Source organism: Echiichthys vipera (assembly GCF_963691815.1).
Source record: "Echiichthys vipera genome assembly, chromosome: 23".
Lineage (NCBI taxonomy): Eukaryota > Metazoa > Chordata > Actinopteri > Perciformes > Trachinidae > Echiichthys > Echiichthys vipera.
Genome location: NC_139848.1, coordinates 14,632,969 through 14,651,846, shown reverse-complemented (window position 1 = coordinate 14,651,846; position 18,878 = coordinate 14,632,969). Strand labels below are relative to the sequence as shown.

Sequence of the window (18,878 nt, the reverse complement as noted above, 5' to 3'; positions counted from 1 at the left end):
TATTTTAAGACATTTTGCATCTTTTGTGTTGGTTTTGCATCTATTTTAAGACATTTTGCATCTTTTTGTGGTGGTTTTGCATCAATTTTAGTCATTTTGGATCTTTTTATGGTGGTTTTGCATCTATTTTAAGACATTTTGCATCTTTTTGTGGTGGTTTTGCATCTATTTCAATCATTTTGCATCTTTTTATGGTGGTTTTGCATCTATTTTAAGACATTTTGCATCTTTTTGTGGTGGTTTTGCATCTGATTTTAGACATTTAGCAACTTTTGTGGCAGTTTTGCATCTATTTCAAGAAAGTTTGCATCTTTTCGTAGTGATTTTGCTTTTTTACATCCGTTTTTTAGACTTATGTGGGGGTTTTGCATCTATTTTAGACATTTTACTTCTTTTTAAGGAGGTTTTGCATCAAGTTTCAGTAATTTTGTATCCGTTTGTGGTGGTTTTGCATCTTTTTTTATGACATTTTGCATCTTTTTGTGCTGTTTGGCATCTGTTTTTAAGCATTTTGCTTGTTTTTGTGGTGGTTTTGCATCAATTTTAGTCATTTTGCATCTTTTTGTGGCGGTTTTGCATCTATTTGTAGACATTTTGCATCTTTTTCTGTTTTTTTGCATCTGTTGTTAGACATTGTGCCACTTTTTTTAGTGGTATTGCATCTATTTTAAGACATTTTGCATCTTTTGTGGTGGTTTTGCATCTGTTATTAGACATTTTGCATCTTTTTGTGCTGTTTTGCATCTGTTTTTAGACACATTGCTTCTTTTGTGGTGGTTTTGCATCAATTTTTTAGTCATTTTGTATCTTTTCGTGGTAGTTTTGAATCTATTTTTAGTCATTTTGCATCTTTTTGTGCTGTTATGCTTCTATTTTTAGTCATTTTGTATCTTTTTGTGGTGGTTTTGCATCCGTTTTTAGACATTTTAAAATCTTTTTGTGGCGGTTTTGCATCTGACTTTGGATATTTTGTCTCTTTTGCTGCGGTTTTGCATCTATTTTAAGACATTTTGTATCTTTTTGTGGTGATTTTTCATCTATTTGTAGTCATTTTGTATCTTTTAGTGCTTGTTTCGCAAACGCTTTTTAGACATTTTGCATCTTTTTGTGCTGTTTTGCTTCTATTTTTAGATATTTTGCATCTTTTGTGGTGGTTTTGCATCTATTCTAAGACATTTTGCATCTTTTTGTGCTGTTTCGAATCTGTTTTTAGACATTATGCTTCTTTTGTGGTGGTTTTGCATCAAATTTTTAGACATTTTGCATCTTTTTGTGGCGGTTTTGCATCTGTTTTTGGACATTTTTCATCTTTTTGTGGCGGTTTTGCATCTATTGTAAGACATTTTGCATCTTTTTGTGGTGATCTTGCATCTTTTTTTTTAGACATTTTGCATCTTTTTGTGCTGCTTTGCCTCTGATTTTAGACATTTTGTCACTTTTGTTGCGGTTTTGCATCTATTTGTGGTGATTTTGCATCTATTTGTAGTCATTTTGTATCTTTTGTGGTGGTTTTGCATCTGTTATTAGACATTTTGCATCTTTTTGTGCTGATTTGCATCAATTTTTAGACATTTTGCATCTTTTTGTGGCAGTTTTGCATCTGTTTTAAGACATTTTGCAACTTTTGTGGTGGTTTTGCATACATTTTTTTAGTCATTATGTATCTTTTTTGTGGTTGTTTTTCCATCTATTTTTAGTCATTTTGCATCTGTTTTTAGACATTTTGCATCTTTTTGTAGCGGTTTTGCTTCTATTTTTAGACATTTTGCATCTTTTTGTGCTGTTTTGTATTTTTATATAAAGACATTTTGCATCTTTTTGTGCTTTTTTGCATCTGTTTTAAGACATTTTGTCACTTTTGTTGCAGTTTTGCATCTATTTTAAGACATTTTGCATCTTTTTGTGGCGGTTTTGCATCTATTTTTAGACATTTAGCATCTTTTCGTGGTGATTTTGCATCTATTTGTAGTCATTTTTATATCTTTTTGTGGTGGTTTTGCATCTTTCTTTTAGACATTTTGCATCTTTTTGTGCTGTTTTGCATCTATTTTTAGACATTTTGCATCTTTTTGTGGCGGTTTTGCATCTATTTTTAGACATTTAGCATCGTTTTGTGGCGGTTTTGCATCTATTTTTGGACATTTTGAATCTTTTTGTGCTGTTTTGCATTTTTTAATGACATTTTGCATCTTTTTCGGCTGTTTAGCATCTATTTTTAGTCATTTTGCATCTTTTTGTGGTGGTTTTGCAACTATTTTTAGTCATTTTGCATCTTTATTTGCTGTTTTGCATCTATTTTTAGACATTTTGCATCTTTTTGTGGCGGTTTTGCATCTATTTTTAGACATTTAGCATCTTTTTGTGGCGGTTTTGCATCTATTTTTAGACATTTAGCATCTTTCTGTGCTGTTTTGCATTTTTTAATGACATTTTGCATCTTTTTGTGCTGTTTTGCATTTTGTTTTAGATATTTTGCATCTTTTTCGGCTGTTTTGCATCTATTTTTAGTCATTTTGCATCTTTTTGTGGTGATTTTGCATCTTTATTTAGACATTTTGCATCTTTTTGTGCTGTTTTGCTTCTATTTTTTAGTCATTTTGTATCTTTTTGTGGTGGTTTTGCTTCTATTTTTTAGTCATTTTGATTCTTTTTTGCTGTTTTGCATCTGTTTTTAGTCATTTTGCTACATTTGTGGTGGTTTTGCATCTGTTTTTAGATATTTTGCGACTTTTTCTTGTAGTTTTACACCTATTTGTAGTAATTTTGTATCTTTTCATGGTGGTTTTGCATCTGTTGTTAGACATTTTACAACTTTTGTGGTGGTTTTGCATCTATTTTAGTAATATTGCATCTTTTAGTGGTGGTTTTGCATCTGATTTTAGACATTTTGTCACTTTTGTTGCGGTTTCGCATCTATTTTAAGACATTTTGCATCTTTTTGTAGTGATTTTGCATCTATTTGTAGTCATTTTGTATCTTTTTGTGATGGTTTTGCATCTATTTTTAGACATTTTGCATCTTTTTGTGCTGTTTTGCATCTATTTTTAGTCATTTTGTATAATCTTGTGTTTTTTTTTCATCTGTTATTAGACATTTTGCATCTTTTTGTGCTGTTTTGCATTTGTTTTTAGACAGTTTGCATCTTTTTGTGCTGTTTTGCATCTGTTTTAGTCATTTTGTATCTTCTTGTGGTGGTTTTACATCTATTCAAGTTATTCAGTATCTTTTTGTGGTAGTAAGAAAAGTATGTAGGAAAAGTGAAGCCTATATTGAATATTTTCAATTTAAAAAAATCTAAACTCTAATAAACATGGTCCAGTCCACTTCCCTGTGATCCAGTGCAGGAGGTGCTGTAGCCTGACCGCAGTGCATTGTGGGAGGCAGGTTGCTGTTGAAGTCAAGATGGCGGTGAAGCTCCGGCACAGGGACGAGCCTGCAGCAGGAAGGCCGTGAAGGAACTTTTCTACAAAAAACCCTCCAACCACCGTGCTGTCCAATTCATAACATATTATAATCAACCCGCGGAGGACTCGAAACATTCACGCACAGCAGCAGAATCACGAACAACTGAGGATAAAGTCTCGTATGAATCCCGACGAGAAGGAGGACTGTGAGTGTGCGCCGCCACAGGCCGAGACGAGCCCCGCTGGAGGAGCTCACAGGTGGGCGGAGGCCGACAGGAAAGGCCGAGGATGATGCTGGGAGAACCTCTAGCTAGATGACGCTGGTAGCTCTGTGGATGCTGTTGCTCTGTTGTTTTTATCAATGTAATTAGACATTCACACAAAGCATTGGCTGAATAAAAAAAAGAAGATTCGCACTACTTTAGAAACGTTAATGTTAATAAATACAGTATAGATAAAAATAAGGCTATTGTGCTAGCTATATTAGCTTGCTAAGTCAGCGTCAGGATGTTCAGGTCCCTGTCATTTCTCCCACATGAATATTATTGCCCCACTAAAAATAATATAAAAGCATAAATACATACATTATAATATTCTATAATAATAAATATGAATATGTAGTGAATTAGGATTTAGCGTATATGTATATTACACATTTAGCAGAATACACTTGACTGTGGCCCTAATCACAACCTGATTCTACACACATCCACTCAAATGTTGCTTTTTTTAGCTATAGCATGCACGTTTTCTTATTGTCACTAAGGTCAAGTGGTTCTTATGTTGCCCAAGCAACAGAGAGGCAACAGTAACAGTGTTTGTTATTGTGATTATCATGTCAGTGCAGCACAGCGTGACCTCTGTTGTAGTTGTCATCCTTATTTGTCTGCACTCTAACGTTCTGGAACTGTGACTTTAACATTCTAGGACTGTAACTTTAACATTCTAGAATTGTGATTTAAACATTCTAGAACTGTCACTTAACATTTTAGAACTGTGACTTTAATGTTCTAGAACTGTGACTTAACATTCTAGAACTGTGACTTAACATTCTAGAACTGTGACTTTAACAATCTAGAACTGTGACTTTAACATTCTAGAACTGTGACTTTAACATTCTAGAACTGTGACTTTAACATTCTAGAACTGTCTGAACATTCTAGAACTTTGATTTTAACATTCTAGAACTGTGACTTTAACATCCTAGAACTGTGACTTTAACATTATAGAACTGTGACTTTAACATTCTAGAACTGTGACTGTAACATTCTAGAACTGTAACTTTAACATTATAGAACTGTGACTGTAACGTTCTAGAACTGTGACTTTAACGTTCTAGAACTGTAACTTTAACATTCTAGAACTGTGACTTTAACGTTCTAGAACTGTGACTTTAACATTCTAGAACTGTGACTTTAACGTTCTAGAACTGTGACTTTAACATTCTAGAACTGTGACTTTAACACTCTTGAACTGTAACTTTAATATTCTAGAACTGTGACTTTAATGTTCTAGAACTGTGACTTTAACGTTCTAGAACTGTGACTTTAACGTTCTAGAGCTGTGACTTTAACATTCTAGAACTGTGACTTTAACATTCTAGAACTGTGACTTTAACATTCTAGAACTGTGACTTTAACATTCTAGAACTGTCTTACCGGTCTAGAACTGTGACTTTAACATTCTAGAGCTGTGACTTTAAAGTTCTAGAACCGTGACTTTAACATTCTAGAACCGTGACTTTATCATTCTAGAACCGTGACTTTAACATTCTGGAACTGTGGCTTTAACATTCTAGAACTGTGACTCTATCATTCAAGAACTGTGACTTTAACATTCTAGAACTGTGACTTTAACATTCTAGAACTGTGACTTTAACATTCTAGAACTGTGACTTTAACATTCTAGAACTGTCTTACCGGTCTAGAACTGTGACTTTAACATTCTAGAGCTGTGACTTTAAAGTTCTAGAACCGTGACTTTAACATTCTAGAACCGTGACTTTAACATTCTAGAACCGTGACTTTAACATTCTGGAACTGTGGCTTTAACATTCTAGAACTGTGACTCTATCATTCAAGAACTGTGACTGTAACATTCTAGAACTGTTCCTTTAACATTCTAGAACCGTGACTGTAACGTTCTCTTGTTCACTTAGAGAATACGAGGAGCCTGAAATAGAAAACCCAGAAGCAAGCCGAATGTAAGTGGACCTCATTTTATACCCGTACACGTGTGTCTGTCAGAACATTCGGCCGATCTTCAGAACACTCCTCTGACTGTTTGTGTGGAACCGCGTCATCGGGGCTCAACACCAGCTAGCCGAAACTGAAAATGGCTGTTTTTTTGGTTCACCTTATATTTGGAGTGATAAAGATACTGTGCTGTTTTCTCAGCAGCAAAAGAATAAAAGCTTAATCACAGTAACTGAGCAAAGTTCTTTGTAGTTTTTGTTTTATCGGATGCGTTACAGAATTTGAAGTAACTTCGCGGCTTTACGGACACTTTGTAACATAAAAATAGAGCAAATAAAACTTTTACTGTGTAAATGACAAAGAAAATAATTTTGCTTACTGTTATTGTGTTACAGTAATATCGGTTGGTAATTTATATTACATTTTCATGATTAGGTGACCTCCTTAGTATTTGTTTACTGAAAACATAAGGTGACTTAAAATAGCAACAATATCAGTTTCAGGAATAAAAAGATGATGAGAAAGTGTGTTGTGTGTTGAGCTCTGATTTTAAGTGTTTTGGGGTCATTTATACTGTTAACTGTGTCCACCTTGTTATATACAGGCATAACATTTTACAATCAATGTATACATGAATAGAATTGAGCTAGATAAATAGATGAACACTCTTCAATCTGCACGCTAAATCGAACAGAAAACGAGCTAACAAAGGGCAGCAGAAGCTATATAAACACATTTTGATTTAGTATTTTCTAGTTAACTTAAGCATCATTCATCAAATGTCACTAGTTCATGGGGTCAAATACAGAAATGCGGCCTCAAAAGTAGGGATTGCCCGATTCCAATTTCCTCTCCCTCAGCCTTAGTCGATGACCAATACGGACTGTCGATTTTCTTGAGACAATATTTTGAGCCGATACTACTCTTCCTCCCTCAATTTAAATCATAAAAATGTCACAAAGAAGAGTGTCAAATTAAGAGTCTTAATTAAAAAAAGAGGAAGGTTTATTGAACTTAAAAAAGTCGTCTCTGACATCACGGCGCGGCCTGTGGGCGCCTGTCTGTGGGCGCCTGTCTGTGGGCGCCTGTCTGTGGGCGCCTGTCTGTGGACGCCTGTCTGTGGGCGCCTGTCTGTGGGCGCCTGTCTGTGGACACCTGTCTGTACATAATGCCGTGGAAAATCTACCGGCGAACGTAGCAGCCCGCATCGGCCGATACCATACACCTAAAAAAGCGGAAATATCGGCAGATGACTTCGGCCGGCCGATGTATCAGACTATCACTACCTAAAAGCTCTGCTGTAGTGTGCAATATGCTAATAATCTGTGCTGTGATGGAAGAATGCAGAGTACACAGGAATCAACAGGAATATTTATAATAACTGTATTAAACTATGTATTGCTATGAAACTATTAAACTATTTATGCAAGAAAAGGTAAAATCTCCTGAGCGTAACTTCCCATGGAACATTTCCGGACATTTCCAGGGCTCGACAGTAACAGTGTAACCAACGTGAGAAAACGGCAACATATTCTTGGCCTTTTAACATGTAAAAAGAAATAGGAAAACACCCAAAATAAATCAATTTTTTAAGTATTTGTTGCATTCTTGATATTGACATGTTGCTTTTAAAGTCAGAACTGAAACCACACAACGCTGCACGTGTGCTGGCGGTTTACAGTTTTCACTATTTTTTTTAAATATGAAGCCCCAACTCTTAACTCTTAAGTTGAAACTAGTATCTGTCTCTGCAGCTGCTGTGAATGACGCCGTTGATTGTTGCAGCCCTTCTAACCCGTTGTCCTTTACCTCTGAACGCAGGAAGCGAGCAGCTGCCAAACATCTCATAGAGCGCTATTACCACCAGTTAACGGAGGGCTGTGGGAATGAGTCGTGCGCCAACTCGTGGTGCGCCTCCTCGGTCGGCTTCAGCCGCATGGACAACAATGCGGCGGCAGTCAAAGCCCTCGAGCTCTACAAGGTCAACGCAAAGCTATGTGACCCCCACCCCTCGAAGAAAGGCACCGCCTCGGCCTACCTCGAGAGCAGCGCTCACAGCAACTCAGCCTGCAGCAACAGGAAGTTGAACCATAAAGATGTCCACTCTGTACGGGACAATTTCAAAGGTGAGTTGATGCCGCACGTTCAGAGTGTAAATGTTGATGAATCAAATAGTTTACAATGATGAGTTATGATTACCCTATCATTTTCTAACCATGTAATGTTTGGTTTTGTACGTAGATGTGAATTACCTGACGGAGGAGAAAGTGTACGAGATCCTCGAGATCTGTGGCGAGAAGGAAGACTACTCGCCTCTGATCAGGGTAATCGGTCGGGTGTTCTCCAGCGCCGATGGCCTGGTGCAGAGCTTCCGCAGGTCCAAACCTCACACCAAGGAGGAACTCAAGTCCCTCCAAGGTAAGGACGAGGACAAGGATGAGGACGAGAAGGAGGCCACCGCCTGTTCCGCCACAGCCATGGAGGAGGACTCCCCCGCCTCCTCTTCATCGTCAAGGCTCGGGGAGGGCTCCTCGGGGGAAAACGACGTCCAAAAGCTCGCCCCAGATGAGGTGTCGGTGGACATCGAAGCCGTGCGGCGGGTCTATGAGCGCCTGCTGTCCAATGAGAAGATAGAAGCCGCCTTCCTAAATGCGCTAGTTTACCTCTCGCCAAATGTAGAGTGCGATCTGACGTACCACAATGTATATTCACGAGACCCGAACTACCTGAACCTGTTTGTGATAGTGATGGAGAACAGCAACCTCCACAGCCCGGAGTACTTGGAGATCGCCCTCCCTCAGTTCTGCAAGGCCATGAGCAAGCTCCCGCTCGCGGCGCAGGCCAAGCTTGCGCGCCTGTGGTCCCATTACGGCGCCGAGCAGATCCGACGCATGGTCGAGACCTTCCAGCAGCTCATCACCTACAAGGTAATCAGTAATGAGTTCAACAGCCGCAACCTGGTCAACGACGACGACGCGGTGGTCGGGGCCACCAAGTGCTTGAAGATCATCTACTATGCAAACGTGCTGGGCGGCGACCTCGACATGGAGCACAACGAGGAGGAGGACGAGGAGCCCATCCCGGAGTCCAGCGAGCTCACCCTGCAGGAGCTGCTGGGCGAGGAGCGGCGGAACAAGAAGGGCCCCCGGGTGGACCCGCTGGAGACGGAGTTGGGGATCCGCACCAACGATTGCCGGCGGCCGCTCGTCGCCTTCGAGGAGTTTGTCAACGAGCCCCTAAACGAGGTGCTGGAGATGGACAAGGACTACACTTTCTTTAAGGTTGAAACCGAAAACAAGTTCTCCTTTATGACCTGCGCCTTCATCCTGAATGCTGTCACCAAGAACCTGGGTCTGTACTACGACAACCGCATCCGCATGTACAGCGAGCGGCGTATTACCGTGCTCTACAGCTTGGTGCAAGGTCAGCAGCTCAACCCCTACCTGAGGCTCAAGGTGAGGCGAGACCACATCATCGACGACGCTCTGGTCAGGGTAAGTGTGCGCCCGTTCATCACGTACAGTCATCAGTAAAAAAAAACGTTTGAATTTTGCTTTGAAAACGCTGTTTCTCTGGCGTCTCCACAGCTGGAGATGATAGCGATGGAGAATCCCGCGGACTTGAAGAAGCAGCTGTACGTCGAGTTTGAAGGAGAGCAAGGTGTCGACGAAGGAGGTGTTTCCAAAGAGTTCTTCCAGCTGGTGGTGGAGGAGATCTTTAACCCAGATATAGGTAAGAGCACATGTCACGCCGATTCGCATTTACTCCAAGCTGGTCTTGGCGAGACGCCATCAGTCAGTGGGCGGTAAAGACGTTTTTCAAAGCACCTTTGTAGCTTTCAACTGAATTTCTGTGGCCTGCAGTTTAGTTTCTCTCCCGCGTCCCTGTTTGAACTTTGATTTCACTGTTTCACTTTCAGCATCGTTCAGCATTGAATAAATGCTAAAAAGGTTTGTGGCGTCAACATTTTAAAATTTTATGCCACAGCGACGTCCCACCTGTCGTCTCTACCTCTTTACAGGACCTGTAAAGTTTGGGCTGATTAAAAACAGTCAGGGGGTGTTTAAACCCATAAATGCTGATTTTATTTTTTAACAGCAGCATGGATGTGTTTCATCAAAGCACAGTCATCATTTAGTTTACTCCAAAAACACGTTGCAACGTCAAAACGGGAACATCTGTTGTTATATTTTGCATATTTATGAGTTCAGATGCATTGTCTGAAACATAAAATATAAAATACAAAGACAGGAACTGTATCGTACGTAGCAAGTGTGATTGTTTTACGGCGGTTCTGTTTAAAACACGCCTAGCTCCACAGAGTCCTGTCGTTAAAAATATTGACGTGAAAGTTTGACAGGCCCGGCAACGGTAACCAAGGGGAGGCGGGACTAACAAGGGGTTCAACTGCTGGTGACAGAGGAAGATATGAGGAAGATATGAACTTGAACGTTTGTTGTTTTTGTTTGTAATTCTCTATGGTACAAAATTTGAGTGTGCAACTGAATTTTAAATCTGTTCGCACATGTGTTTTTTTGAAATGTTGAACGAATCTTTGGCAGGTCAATGAGTGTGAGGATAGGGAATAGCCGCTAGATAATCACTACGGCCAAGTGAGCCGTCATTCCCTTCTCCGTAGTCAAACCTGCCGCCCCGATATTTGTAGTGCGCCTGTATTCTGACATTTATGGTAAATGCATTGAGGGTATGTCCATACGATTGAAAACAACCTCCCTTTTTTTTTCTCTGACTTCGCGTTTCTGGTGTTAGTGGAGACTTTTGTGCTGTTTTGGACTCTGATGCACCGATCACTCTGCAGTTAGTATCCTCAACGAGCAGAGGGTGCTGCTATGAGCCCCTTCCCTGTCCCAAAGCACGCACAGGCGCCACTTTCTCACTAGATTTAGACACTTTTCACACCTTCTTAGAAACTTTATTTATAAAAAGACTAGAGAGAAGTTTAGCTCCCTTTTCAGAGCATCAGGGAAAAGGGAGAAATCTGTGGTCGGCCTAATTCATTCCCATGCATGTGGCTCAGAGTCCAGTTCAGTAAACGGTCTATGGGTCCGTCTCTCTCCTCTCACGCAGCAGCACTGTTGTTGTTATGTGACGCCGCTGGGTTAGAAGTCAGCAGTGGGGCGACGACGGCATCGTTTTACAAAGTCTGAGGTTTCACCGTCCAGAAGACAACGCCAATCTTCCCATTCTGGGACCCGGTTTCAAAAGATCCCGTTTTCAGGCTCCACTAACGCCGGCTGCTGTGGATGATCGGCCAAAACGATTCTAAAGTTGTGCGACTACAGGAAAACGCGTCTCTGTGTGGACGGGCTGTAAAACTGCTCAGAGGAGCTGACATGAAGGATAAAGACTTTACTGTACACAAGCACATCAAATGAAATAATCAAACTGCGTTGAATCGAAATGTTTTTTTGTATGGTGTGTCCACGTCCAGTTTTCAGAATAAAGTGTTGAACGCTAAAGTGCCCAGTTCAGACGTTCTGAAACTGTCAGACCAATGCGAGGAGACGGTGTATCATCTCCATAGCAACGCCTCTCTGTACTTCCGTTCTAACCTCCGACATTACAGGCTTCTTTCGTAGCAGAGTATAATTTTTAGCATTATAAAATATAAATGAGGACAGAGACGGTGAGATACGCGCTACAGCTGCATTTCTAGTTGTGATCAAACAGCGAAAATACCGTTTTATTTAATTTCCCTGATTCACTGCTTTGTTCTGGATTACGGTGCTCCCTCTCCTTATTCACTCTCTCTCTCTCTCTCTCTCTCTCTCTCTCTCTCTCTCTCTCTCTCTCTCTCTCTCTCTCTCTCTCTCTCTCTCTCTCTCTCTCTCAGGACTATTGGTTTTAAATAAAAGGAAATTTTGAGGGAAAATGAAGACAGAATTGAGTAAGAAAAAAAAGTGCTCCTAGTGAAAAAAGTTCTTCTGACTTCTCCTGTTCCCCCTGCAGGCATGTTCACGTACGACGAGCGTACCAAAATGTTCTGGTTCAACGCGTCGTCATTCGAAAATGAGGGACAGTACACTCTGATCGGCATCGTTCTGGGCCTGGCCATCTATAATAACTGTATTCTGGACGTCCACTTCCCTATGGTGGTCTACAGGAAGCTGATGGGCAAGAAAGGAACTTTCAGGGACTTAGCTGACGCCAATCCGGTAAGAGCTCCCTCCTCGCCCGCCGATCCGTAACCTCCCACCGCTGCTGTGTTTGTCACTTGATGAGTAATGCTGAGTTGTGACTGTGTTTGAAAGGTTCTGCACCAGAGTCTGAAGGAGCTGCTCGAGTACGAGGGCAGCGTGGAGGAAGACATGATGATCACTTTCCAGATTTCCCAAACGGACCTGTTTGGGAACCCCCTCATGTATGATTTAAGGGAAAATGGGGACAAGATTCCAGTCACAAATGAAAACAGAAAGGTGAGCCAGACTGTAATCAAACTTCCCCCTGACGGTCATTAAAGGTGTGTGTCAAGTAAATCCAGAGATTACATGTGAGGAAATGATTGGTGTCTACATGTGAACAGACTGTAATTCACTGAATCATGAAGGTTGAACGTTGAACGGTTTTTAACATTTTTGGGGTTTTAGTCTCTGTTGACTTTGTATTGTATGTGGGCGCCTCCTTGTTATTGCTGTCTGCTAGCTAAAGACAGAAACAAGTCTAAAAGCTGCTGTCTGCTGGGATGATCTACCAAGAGGGAAAAGAACGAGAACCACATTTTTGTTCTAAGTCGAAAAACTGAACCTTTATGAAGCAAAAGTGGATAAAGACATGAGCTCAATGCTAACACATGATGGGAATTACCATCAATGAGTTAGCAGAAATTAACTTTACGATGGTAATATTATGCTAATAACAAAATAACTCCTGTAGCTAACATAACTGCTACAACCACCATGTGCATTCCGTTAGATGTTACTGTTCATTTGTATCATTGCAATGTTTACTGATTTACAATTAATTATGTGCTAACACATAATAGGAATTACCATTACCGCGCTAACTGAAATTAGCATCCCGATGATTATCGTGGATGACGGATTGAAGATGTGTGAAGCATCGACGTTTACATACATTAAAAAGACTGTTAACTCAATGCTAGCACATGATGGGAATTGCCATTGATGAGCTAACAGAAATGAACTTCACAAAGGCAACATCCCGCTTACAACAAAAATAACTCTTATAGCTAGCATTACTGCTGCAACCACGAGGTGAATAATTAGTGTATAGTCTGATGTTTTTGTTCATTTTATCATTGTAATGTTTACTGATATACAATAAATAGAAAAATTTAAGTCTAAATAAAAATAAAAAATTGTAGAAATTAGCTTTGCAATGGCAATATCATGCTAACAAAAACAACTCCCATAGCTAGCATAACTGCTACAACCAAGAGGTGAATAATAATTAGTATGCAGTCCGTTAGATGTTCATTTGTATCATTCCAATGTTTACTGATTTACAACAACAAAAAATAAATTATAATTAAAGTCAAGTTAGCTCAGTGCTAAGACGTAGTAGGAATTACCATTAAGGCGCTAACTGAAATTAGCATCCAGGTGATTATTGTGGATGACGGATTGATGTGACGCATCGCCGTTTCACCCAAAAAGAATATACGCTTTTACAAAATTCCTTTGACTGTTCTGCGGAGACGTACATTGTATTACCGTGGCAACAGCTGTTAGAGCCGTGGATTCACAAACCGTGGCAAATAAAACTGAAGTTATCGCCAAGGCTAAAGGCCACACTGCTCAGTGTGAAGATCATCAGGACCCGGGCGTTAAACAGTAACTGTCCCCCGTACGTGTGTGTCTGCAGGAGTTTGTCGCTCAGTATGCAGAGTACATGCTGAACAAAAGTGTGGAGAAGCAGTTCAAAGCCTTCAGGAGAGGCTTCCACATGGTCACCAACGAGTCTCCGCTCAAATACCTGTTCAGACCCGAGGAGATCGAGCTCCTAATCTGTGGAAGCAGGGTGAGATTTGTTGCTGCAAGTTGTAAAAGTAATTAACAAACAAGTCATTTAAATGCACTTAAATGATTCATTTCCTTTTGTCTTTGTCACACAACTGCAGAACCTGGACTTCCTAGCACTTGAAGAAACGACAGAATATGACGGAGGTTACAACAGAGATTCTCGAATCATTAAGTAAGAAAGTGTGTTTGTACGTACAGTATTATTATTATAACAACAACAAGGAGGTGTGTTTAAATCTTTTGAAAATCACATTTGAAGTGTATTGAACGCTGAATGCACGTATGGAACACACAGCTCCGTGAATTTCACTGCCTTCAGGAGAAAGCACTACCTCTGGAACACTGCCGGTCGGGTACCAACGTTCAGATTTTGCAGTCATTTAATTGCAATGAATGGATAAAAAGTAAGCCGAAATAACTACGTCGCAATGCCGATTTGTAAAAAGGTTTGAATTGAAACTTTTGTCAGGTTTGTCCGCAAGACAGCACGCAAACAACTCTTAAAATGTTTGTTTTCTGAATGGAGTTCTGATGGATCCAATTACTGCTACCACAGCGATATAACCCCAGAAATAACCAGATTTAGCTGTGATTTAATTGCAATAAATTAATAAAAAGTAAGCCGAAATAACTACGACACTATAGCGATTTGTAAAAAGTTTGATTTTAAATGTCAGGTTTCTCCGCAAGACGGCACGCAAACAACTCTTAAAATGTTTGTTTCCTGATAGAGTTCTGATGGATCGGAGCGATGCTAACATTGTTTCGCTCCATCAGCCATCTCCAACAGACATCTTCGACTTCCCTGCTTACTTTCCGTCCAAGAACGTTCCTTTCGTCCAGTCTCTGAACAAAAACCTTTCCCATGACGTTGTATGTGTTCGCGCCGCCCTATTTGCTGTAAACGCGACCGATGGGAACTTACTTTGGTGTTCTCTCTGACTGTCTGGGATGCTTCTTCACACCGTAGGGAGTTTTGGGAGACGTTGCACTCGTTTGGTGAGGAACAGAAGCGTCTCTTCCTGCAGTTCACCACTGGCACTGACAGAGCACCCGTGGGTGGGCTGGGCAAGCTCAAGATGATTATCGCCAAGAACGGCCCTGACACCGACAGGTGAGACACTCGTGTAATCTCTTACACAAAAAGGTAAATAAAGATAAAGAATATTTAATGTTGTAAGCATACTAATATTAATATCACGAGGAATATGCTTTGATAATATACTATTTTAATACTGCTTCACACTAAATTAGCTCACTTTTTAGTTTATAAAAGTGTACTTAATGTAAAAGAGCTGTCTATCTTGAAAAAAAAAATAGTTTGTCTTAAGTTTTAGTATTTACTTTAAGTGAACTTAAAGGTTGAATATGGAGAATGAGCAGAACACCGCCCTCTAGTGTCTCAAGATCGTAGTCGCAACAATAAAAAAATAATTCCAGCAGTCGCGTTGCCAGGTTTGTTTCCCAGCAGCCTACTGGAGACCAGAGTCTGTTTGAGCCTGTTTGAACCCGTCCCCAAATTGTCCCAAGTATAAGAGGAGTTTGACTGACAGTTAGCGATAGCCGCTACAGCTTACATGGCGATTCTCTCCTTTCTCTCAGTCCATGGAGTGAATGCTTGACTCTGGTTTAGTCTCCAGTCACTCAGCTGTTTGGACAAATAAGCAGCTGCAGGATTGGTAAACTCCATTTCACCCAGTGCCAGCCTACAGGAGCTGCACCCAACAACAGACAACCGTGACAACCAACCACGCCCAACGCTATTTGCTGCTACCATGGAAACACAATGGGACAGAAAGTCGTTAACAAACCCATCAAACAATTTTAAAAATATTAATTCAGACTAAATATATTTTTTAATTGGAAAAGCAATACTTTCGTTCTGTACCCCTCAAAACGCCCCTGGGGTGTTTTTTTTGTTTGTTTTTTTAATATAGCTTTTAATAAAGATTCTACATATTCAACCTTTAAGGTGTACTTTTAATTTACTGGTTATATAACTAAAGATTTAAGACTTTCTGTTCCTTTTCCTCATGAGACCCTGCGTCCTCATAACGGTACATTAAAGTTGAGTTTGGGGCAGCTTTTCCTTTATTCTACTGACATGAATAGACAGGGTTTGCTGCCGTCTAGTGGTGACTCAGTGTACTTATGTGTAAGAAACCAGAGTCAGCCAGGTCACTCTCCAGCTGAGACAAAAGTGGACAAAGTACAAACCCTCATAAGATTTTATGGTTGAAAGGTGTTTATTGATGCTTTATGACATGAGGAATATCTTATCATTCATGCAAAGTGAAAGAAACATAGATATGTAGTACAAATAAGTCTCTATTGATTTTAACTGTTTTAATCTTATGTGATGGAATATTTCTCTGTCCAGAGCAGAAAGATTGCTGCCGTCTTATCCCAGGTTGCTAGGAGACATGACAAATGTGAACTTTCTCATCACAGAGGGGAGGTGCCCAAAGTCCCAGTTGATTGGACACATTTTTGAGGGTTCAGGATGAGTCATCAAACATTTGAAACATTTTTAAGTTTAAGCTGGGTTCAGACCGGATGCGATGGCCGCGATTGAAGCGATGATGCGAACCCACACTTTACAACAACATTTTGACATCATGGCTGAGTTAACCATCGCTGCTGCTGCATTGCACGTGGTGTGGATGTCCGAGATACGTCGGAAAGCCAAATACATGCATCTACGCTAGCTGTGAGGTCGAGGCATCTACGCTAGCTGCGAGGTCGAGGCATCTACGCTAGCTGCGAGGTCGAGGCCCCTGCGCCTCTAAGCTAGCTGCCGGGGCGAGGTCGAGGCCTCTAAGCTCGCTACCGGGGCGAGGTCGAGGCCTCTAAGCTCGCTGCCGGGGCGAGGTCGAGGCCTCTAAGCTAGCTGCCGGGGCGAGGTCGAGGCCTCTAAGCTAGCTACCGAGGCGAGGTTGAGGCCTGTACGCTAACTGCCGGGCCAGGTTGAGGCAGCTACGCTTACTGCAAGGTCGAGTCCTCCACGCTAGCTGCGAGGTGGAGGCCTCCACACTAGCTGCAAGGTCGAGGCCGCTACGCTAGCTGCCAGGCCAGGTCGAGGCTGCTAGCTGGTGGTTGCTCGTTGGTGGGTGGCTCTGTGACAAACCAACTAGGGTCTTGAAATGCGGTCTCCAGGCCTGCAGCTAAACCCTACTCTGCTGTTTTGCTAAAACCAGAAATTATGCTAGTGCTTACTGATTGGCTATCGCATCACAGCATCACACAAATTCTCCTGAAAAAAATCAATATATGGACCACTTTACACTGACTTTGTTTGCAATGATGTCGCGGCCGTCACGTCCGGTCTGAACACAGCTTTACAGGAAGAGAAGGAAGAGATGAACACAGGATGAAAAGTGTAAAACGTACTTTTCCCCATCACTGGGACTAAACCCCGGTTGTGTGTGTGGTCTTGTCTCGGCAGGTTACCGACGTCTCACACTTGCTTTAACGTGCTGCTGCTGCCTGAGTACAGCAGCAGGGAGAAGCTGAGGGAGAGACTGCTGAAAGCCATCACCTATGCCAAAGGGTTTGGCATGCTCTGAGCCCCCCCCCCCCCCCCCGCTCCAAAACACACAGCAAAAACGGACTCCTTCTCAGAAAAGCCCATCGAACCCTGCTCTGCCCTTCCTTTATCAGACACGATCTAAAAAGGTGACAAAAGACAGAGTGTTTGTGAGGAAAAGTAAATTACGAGCGAGGTGGACGGTTCCAACAGAGCGCCGCAGCGGTCCTTCTGCTGTGCGTCCCATCAGTCAGTGTAAACACAGAGACCTCCTGATCAAACACCCACCCCGTCGTCTTCTTGTGTCGTCAATGTACAGAGAGGATCATTTTCCTTATTATTTATTTTAAGGTTAAAATGGGTTATTTGTCATGCCCGCCTGGCGTCATAGCTTCCCGTACTCGGGCGGGGAAAACAAGGGAGGGTTCTGTAAACTAGGGACAATAAAAAAGTGTAATTATGGCGTAAAATCCTCCAATGGTCTTTTTCGACACTTACATACATCAAATAAGCCATCGAGATGTTTTTTTTTTGTCGTGTAACAATTATTAACGGGGAAATCCGGGAGAGTCGCTAACAGTCGGACGTGGCTAACACTGATTAGCTTGGGGCAGTATGGTGAAGGCATTCAATCGTCTTTTTTAACTACTAATACTGCTCAAGATAACAGAGAAGAGTCCCTACACAGAAAACAAAGCAGCAACAGCGTAGTTAGTGGACCCAGAGTTTATTAAAAGAGTGTTTTAAAGACTTACCTACTGGCCCCTGTACCAGCTCCTCTCATAGTAAATTCCATTCCAGTGGATTACCAAAGTCAATCCCAAAGGAAGGAGCCCATAGGTGCTTTGTTTTGTGTGTAGGGACTCTTCTCATGCTACCACAGAGGTTTGCTGTTATTTTGAGCAGAATTAGTGGTTAACAAAGACGTTTGAATGCCTTCACCGTACTGCCCCAAGCTAATCAGTGTTAGCCACGTCCGACTTTTAGCAACTCTCCCGGTTTTCCCCAACTGTCTCGATGGCTTATTTGATGAATGCAAGTACCGAAAAAGACCCTGGGAGGATTTTACGCCCGGATTACACTTTAAACCCCAGTTATTGAACAAAAAAAACATGTGTAAAAGTAGAACCTGAGGAGATCTAGTTGTAGAGTTGTAGAGTTACTACAGAATATTGTATTCCCCGCAGAAGAAAAGAGTTCTCGCTGATCATTCCACTCACAGCCACGTCCATTTTTGACCCATAAGCGTTTAGAAAGTCATTTGGTCCAGAACGGCACATGACGTAGTTCCTTGTTGGTTTTTTGGGCCTTTTTGTTTCCGGGGTTGGGGTTAGACTCAAATCTTGTCAGAGCTGTGTAAGTGCACTTAGACATTTTCAGAATGTTTATTTTTTCGTTTCGTTTATTTTTGGCCACAGGTTGCCAACTGATTGTTTGAAGCATTTTATTTCCATGTCTTCCTGTGTTGACGATTCTAAATAATAAAAACAGTATTTATATATCGATGCGGTTGGGACAGTGCGAAAGCCGTATTGTGCACGTTTTGGAGGATGTAACAGACCGGTCACTGATGATGATCTCCCATAACAGGCGGTAGAAACCCCAGTGAGCACTTTGTGAAGCGCAGGTTCACAGCCGCCTGTCTCGGTTCGGTTTAAGCCGAGTTTCTCTAGAGTCACAGAGGCAGTGTGTGCTGAGCTTTGGGACGCTGGCTGTGGTTACATCTGTAAAGATAAAGTGTTTGTAAAAG

At 41.4% G+C, this 18,878-nt stretch overlaps 1 protein-coding gene across 1 annotated transcript; it reads left to right on the top strand.

Annotated features, from left to right (window-relative positions):
• The first annotated feature begins 3,404 nt into the window (after window positions 1-3,404).
• Window positions 3,405-18,627, top strand: LOC310964681 (ubiquitin-protein ligase E3A). The gene is made up of 11 exons (XM_083937918.1): window positions 3,405-3,662; window positions 5,563-5,607; window positions 7,421-7,725; window positions 7,841-9,093; window positions 9,187-9,331; window positions 11,570-11,775; window positions 11,872-12,036; window positions 13,445-13,600; window positions 13,701-13,774; window positions 14,573-14,716; window positions 17,048-18,627. Exons 1-11 carry the CDS (start codon window positions 3,586-3,588, stop codon window positions 17,166-17,168), a joined length of 2,691 nt encoding a protein of 896 aa, XP_083794044.1. The 5' UTR covers window positions 3,405-3,585; the 3' UTR covers window positions 17,169-18,627.
• The last annotated feature ends 251 nt before the right edge of the window (window positions 18,628-18,878 follow it).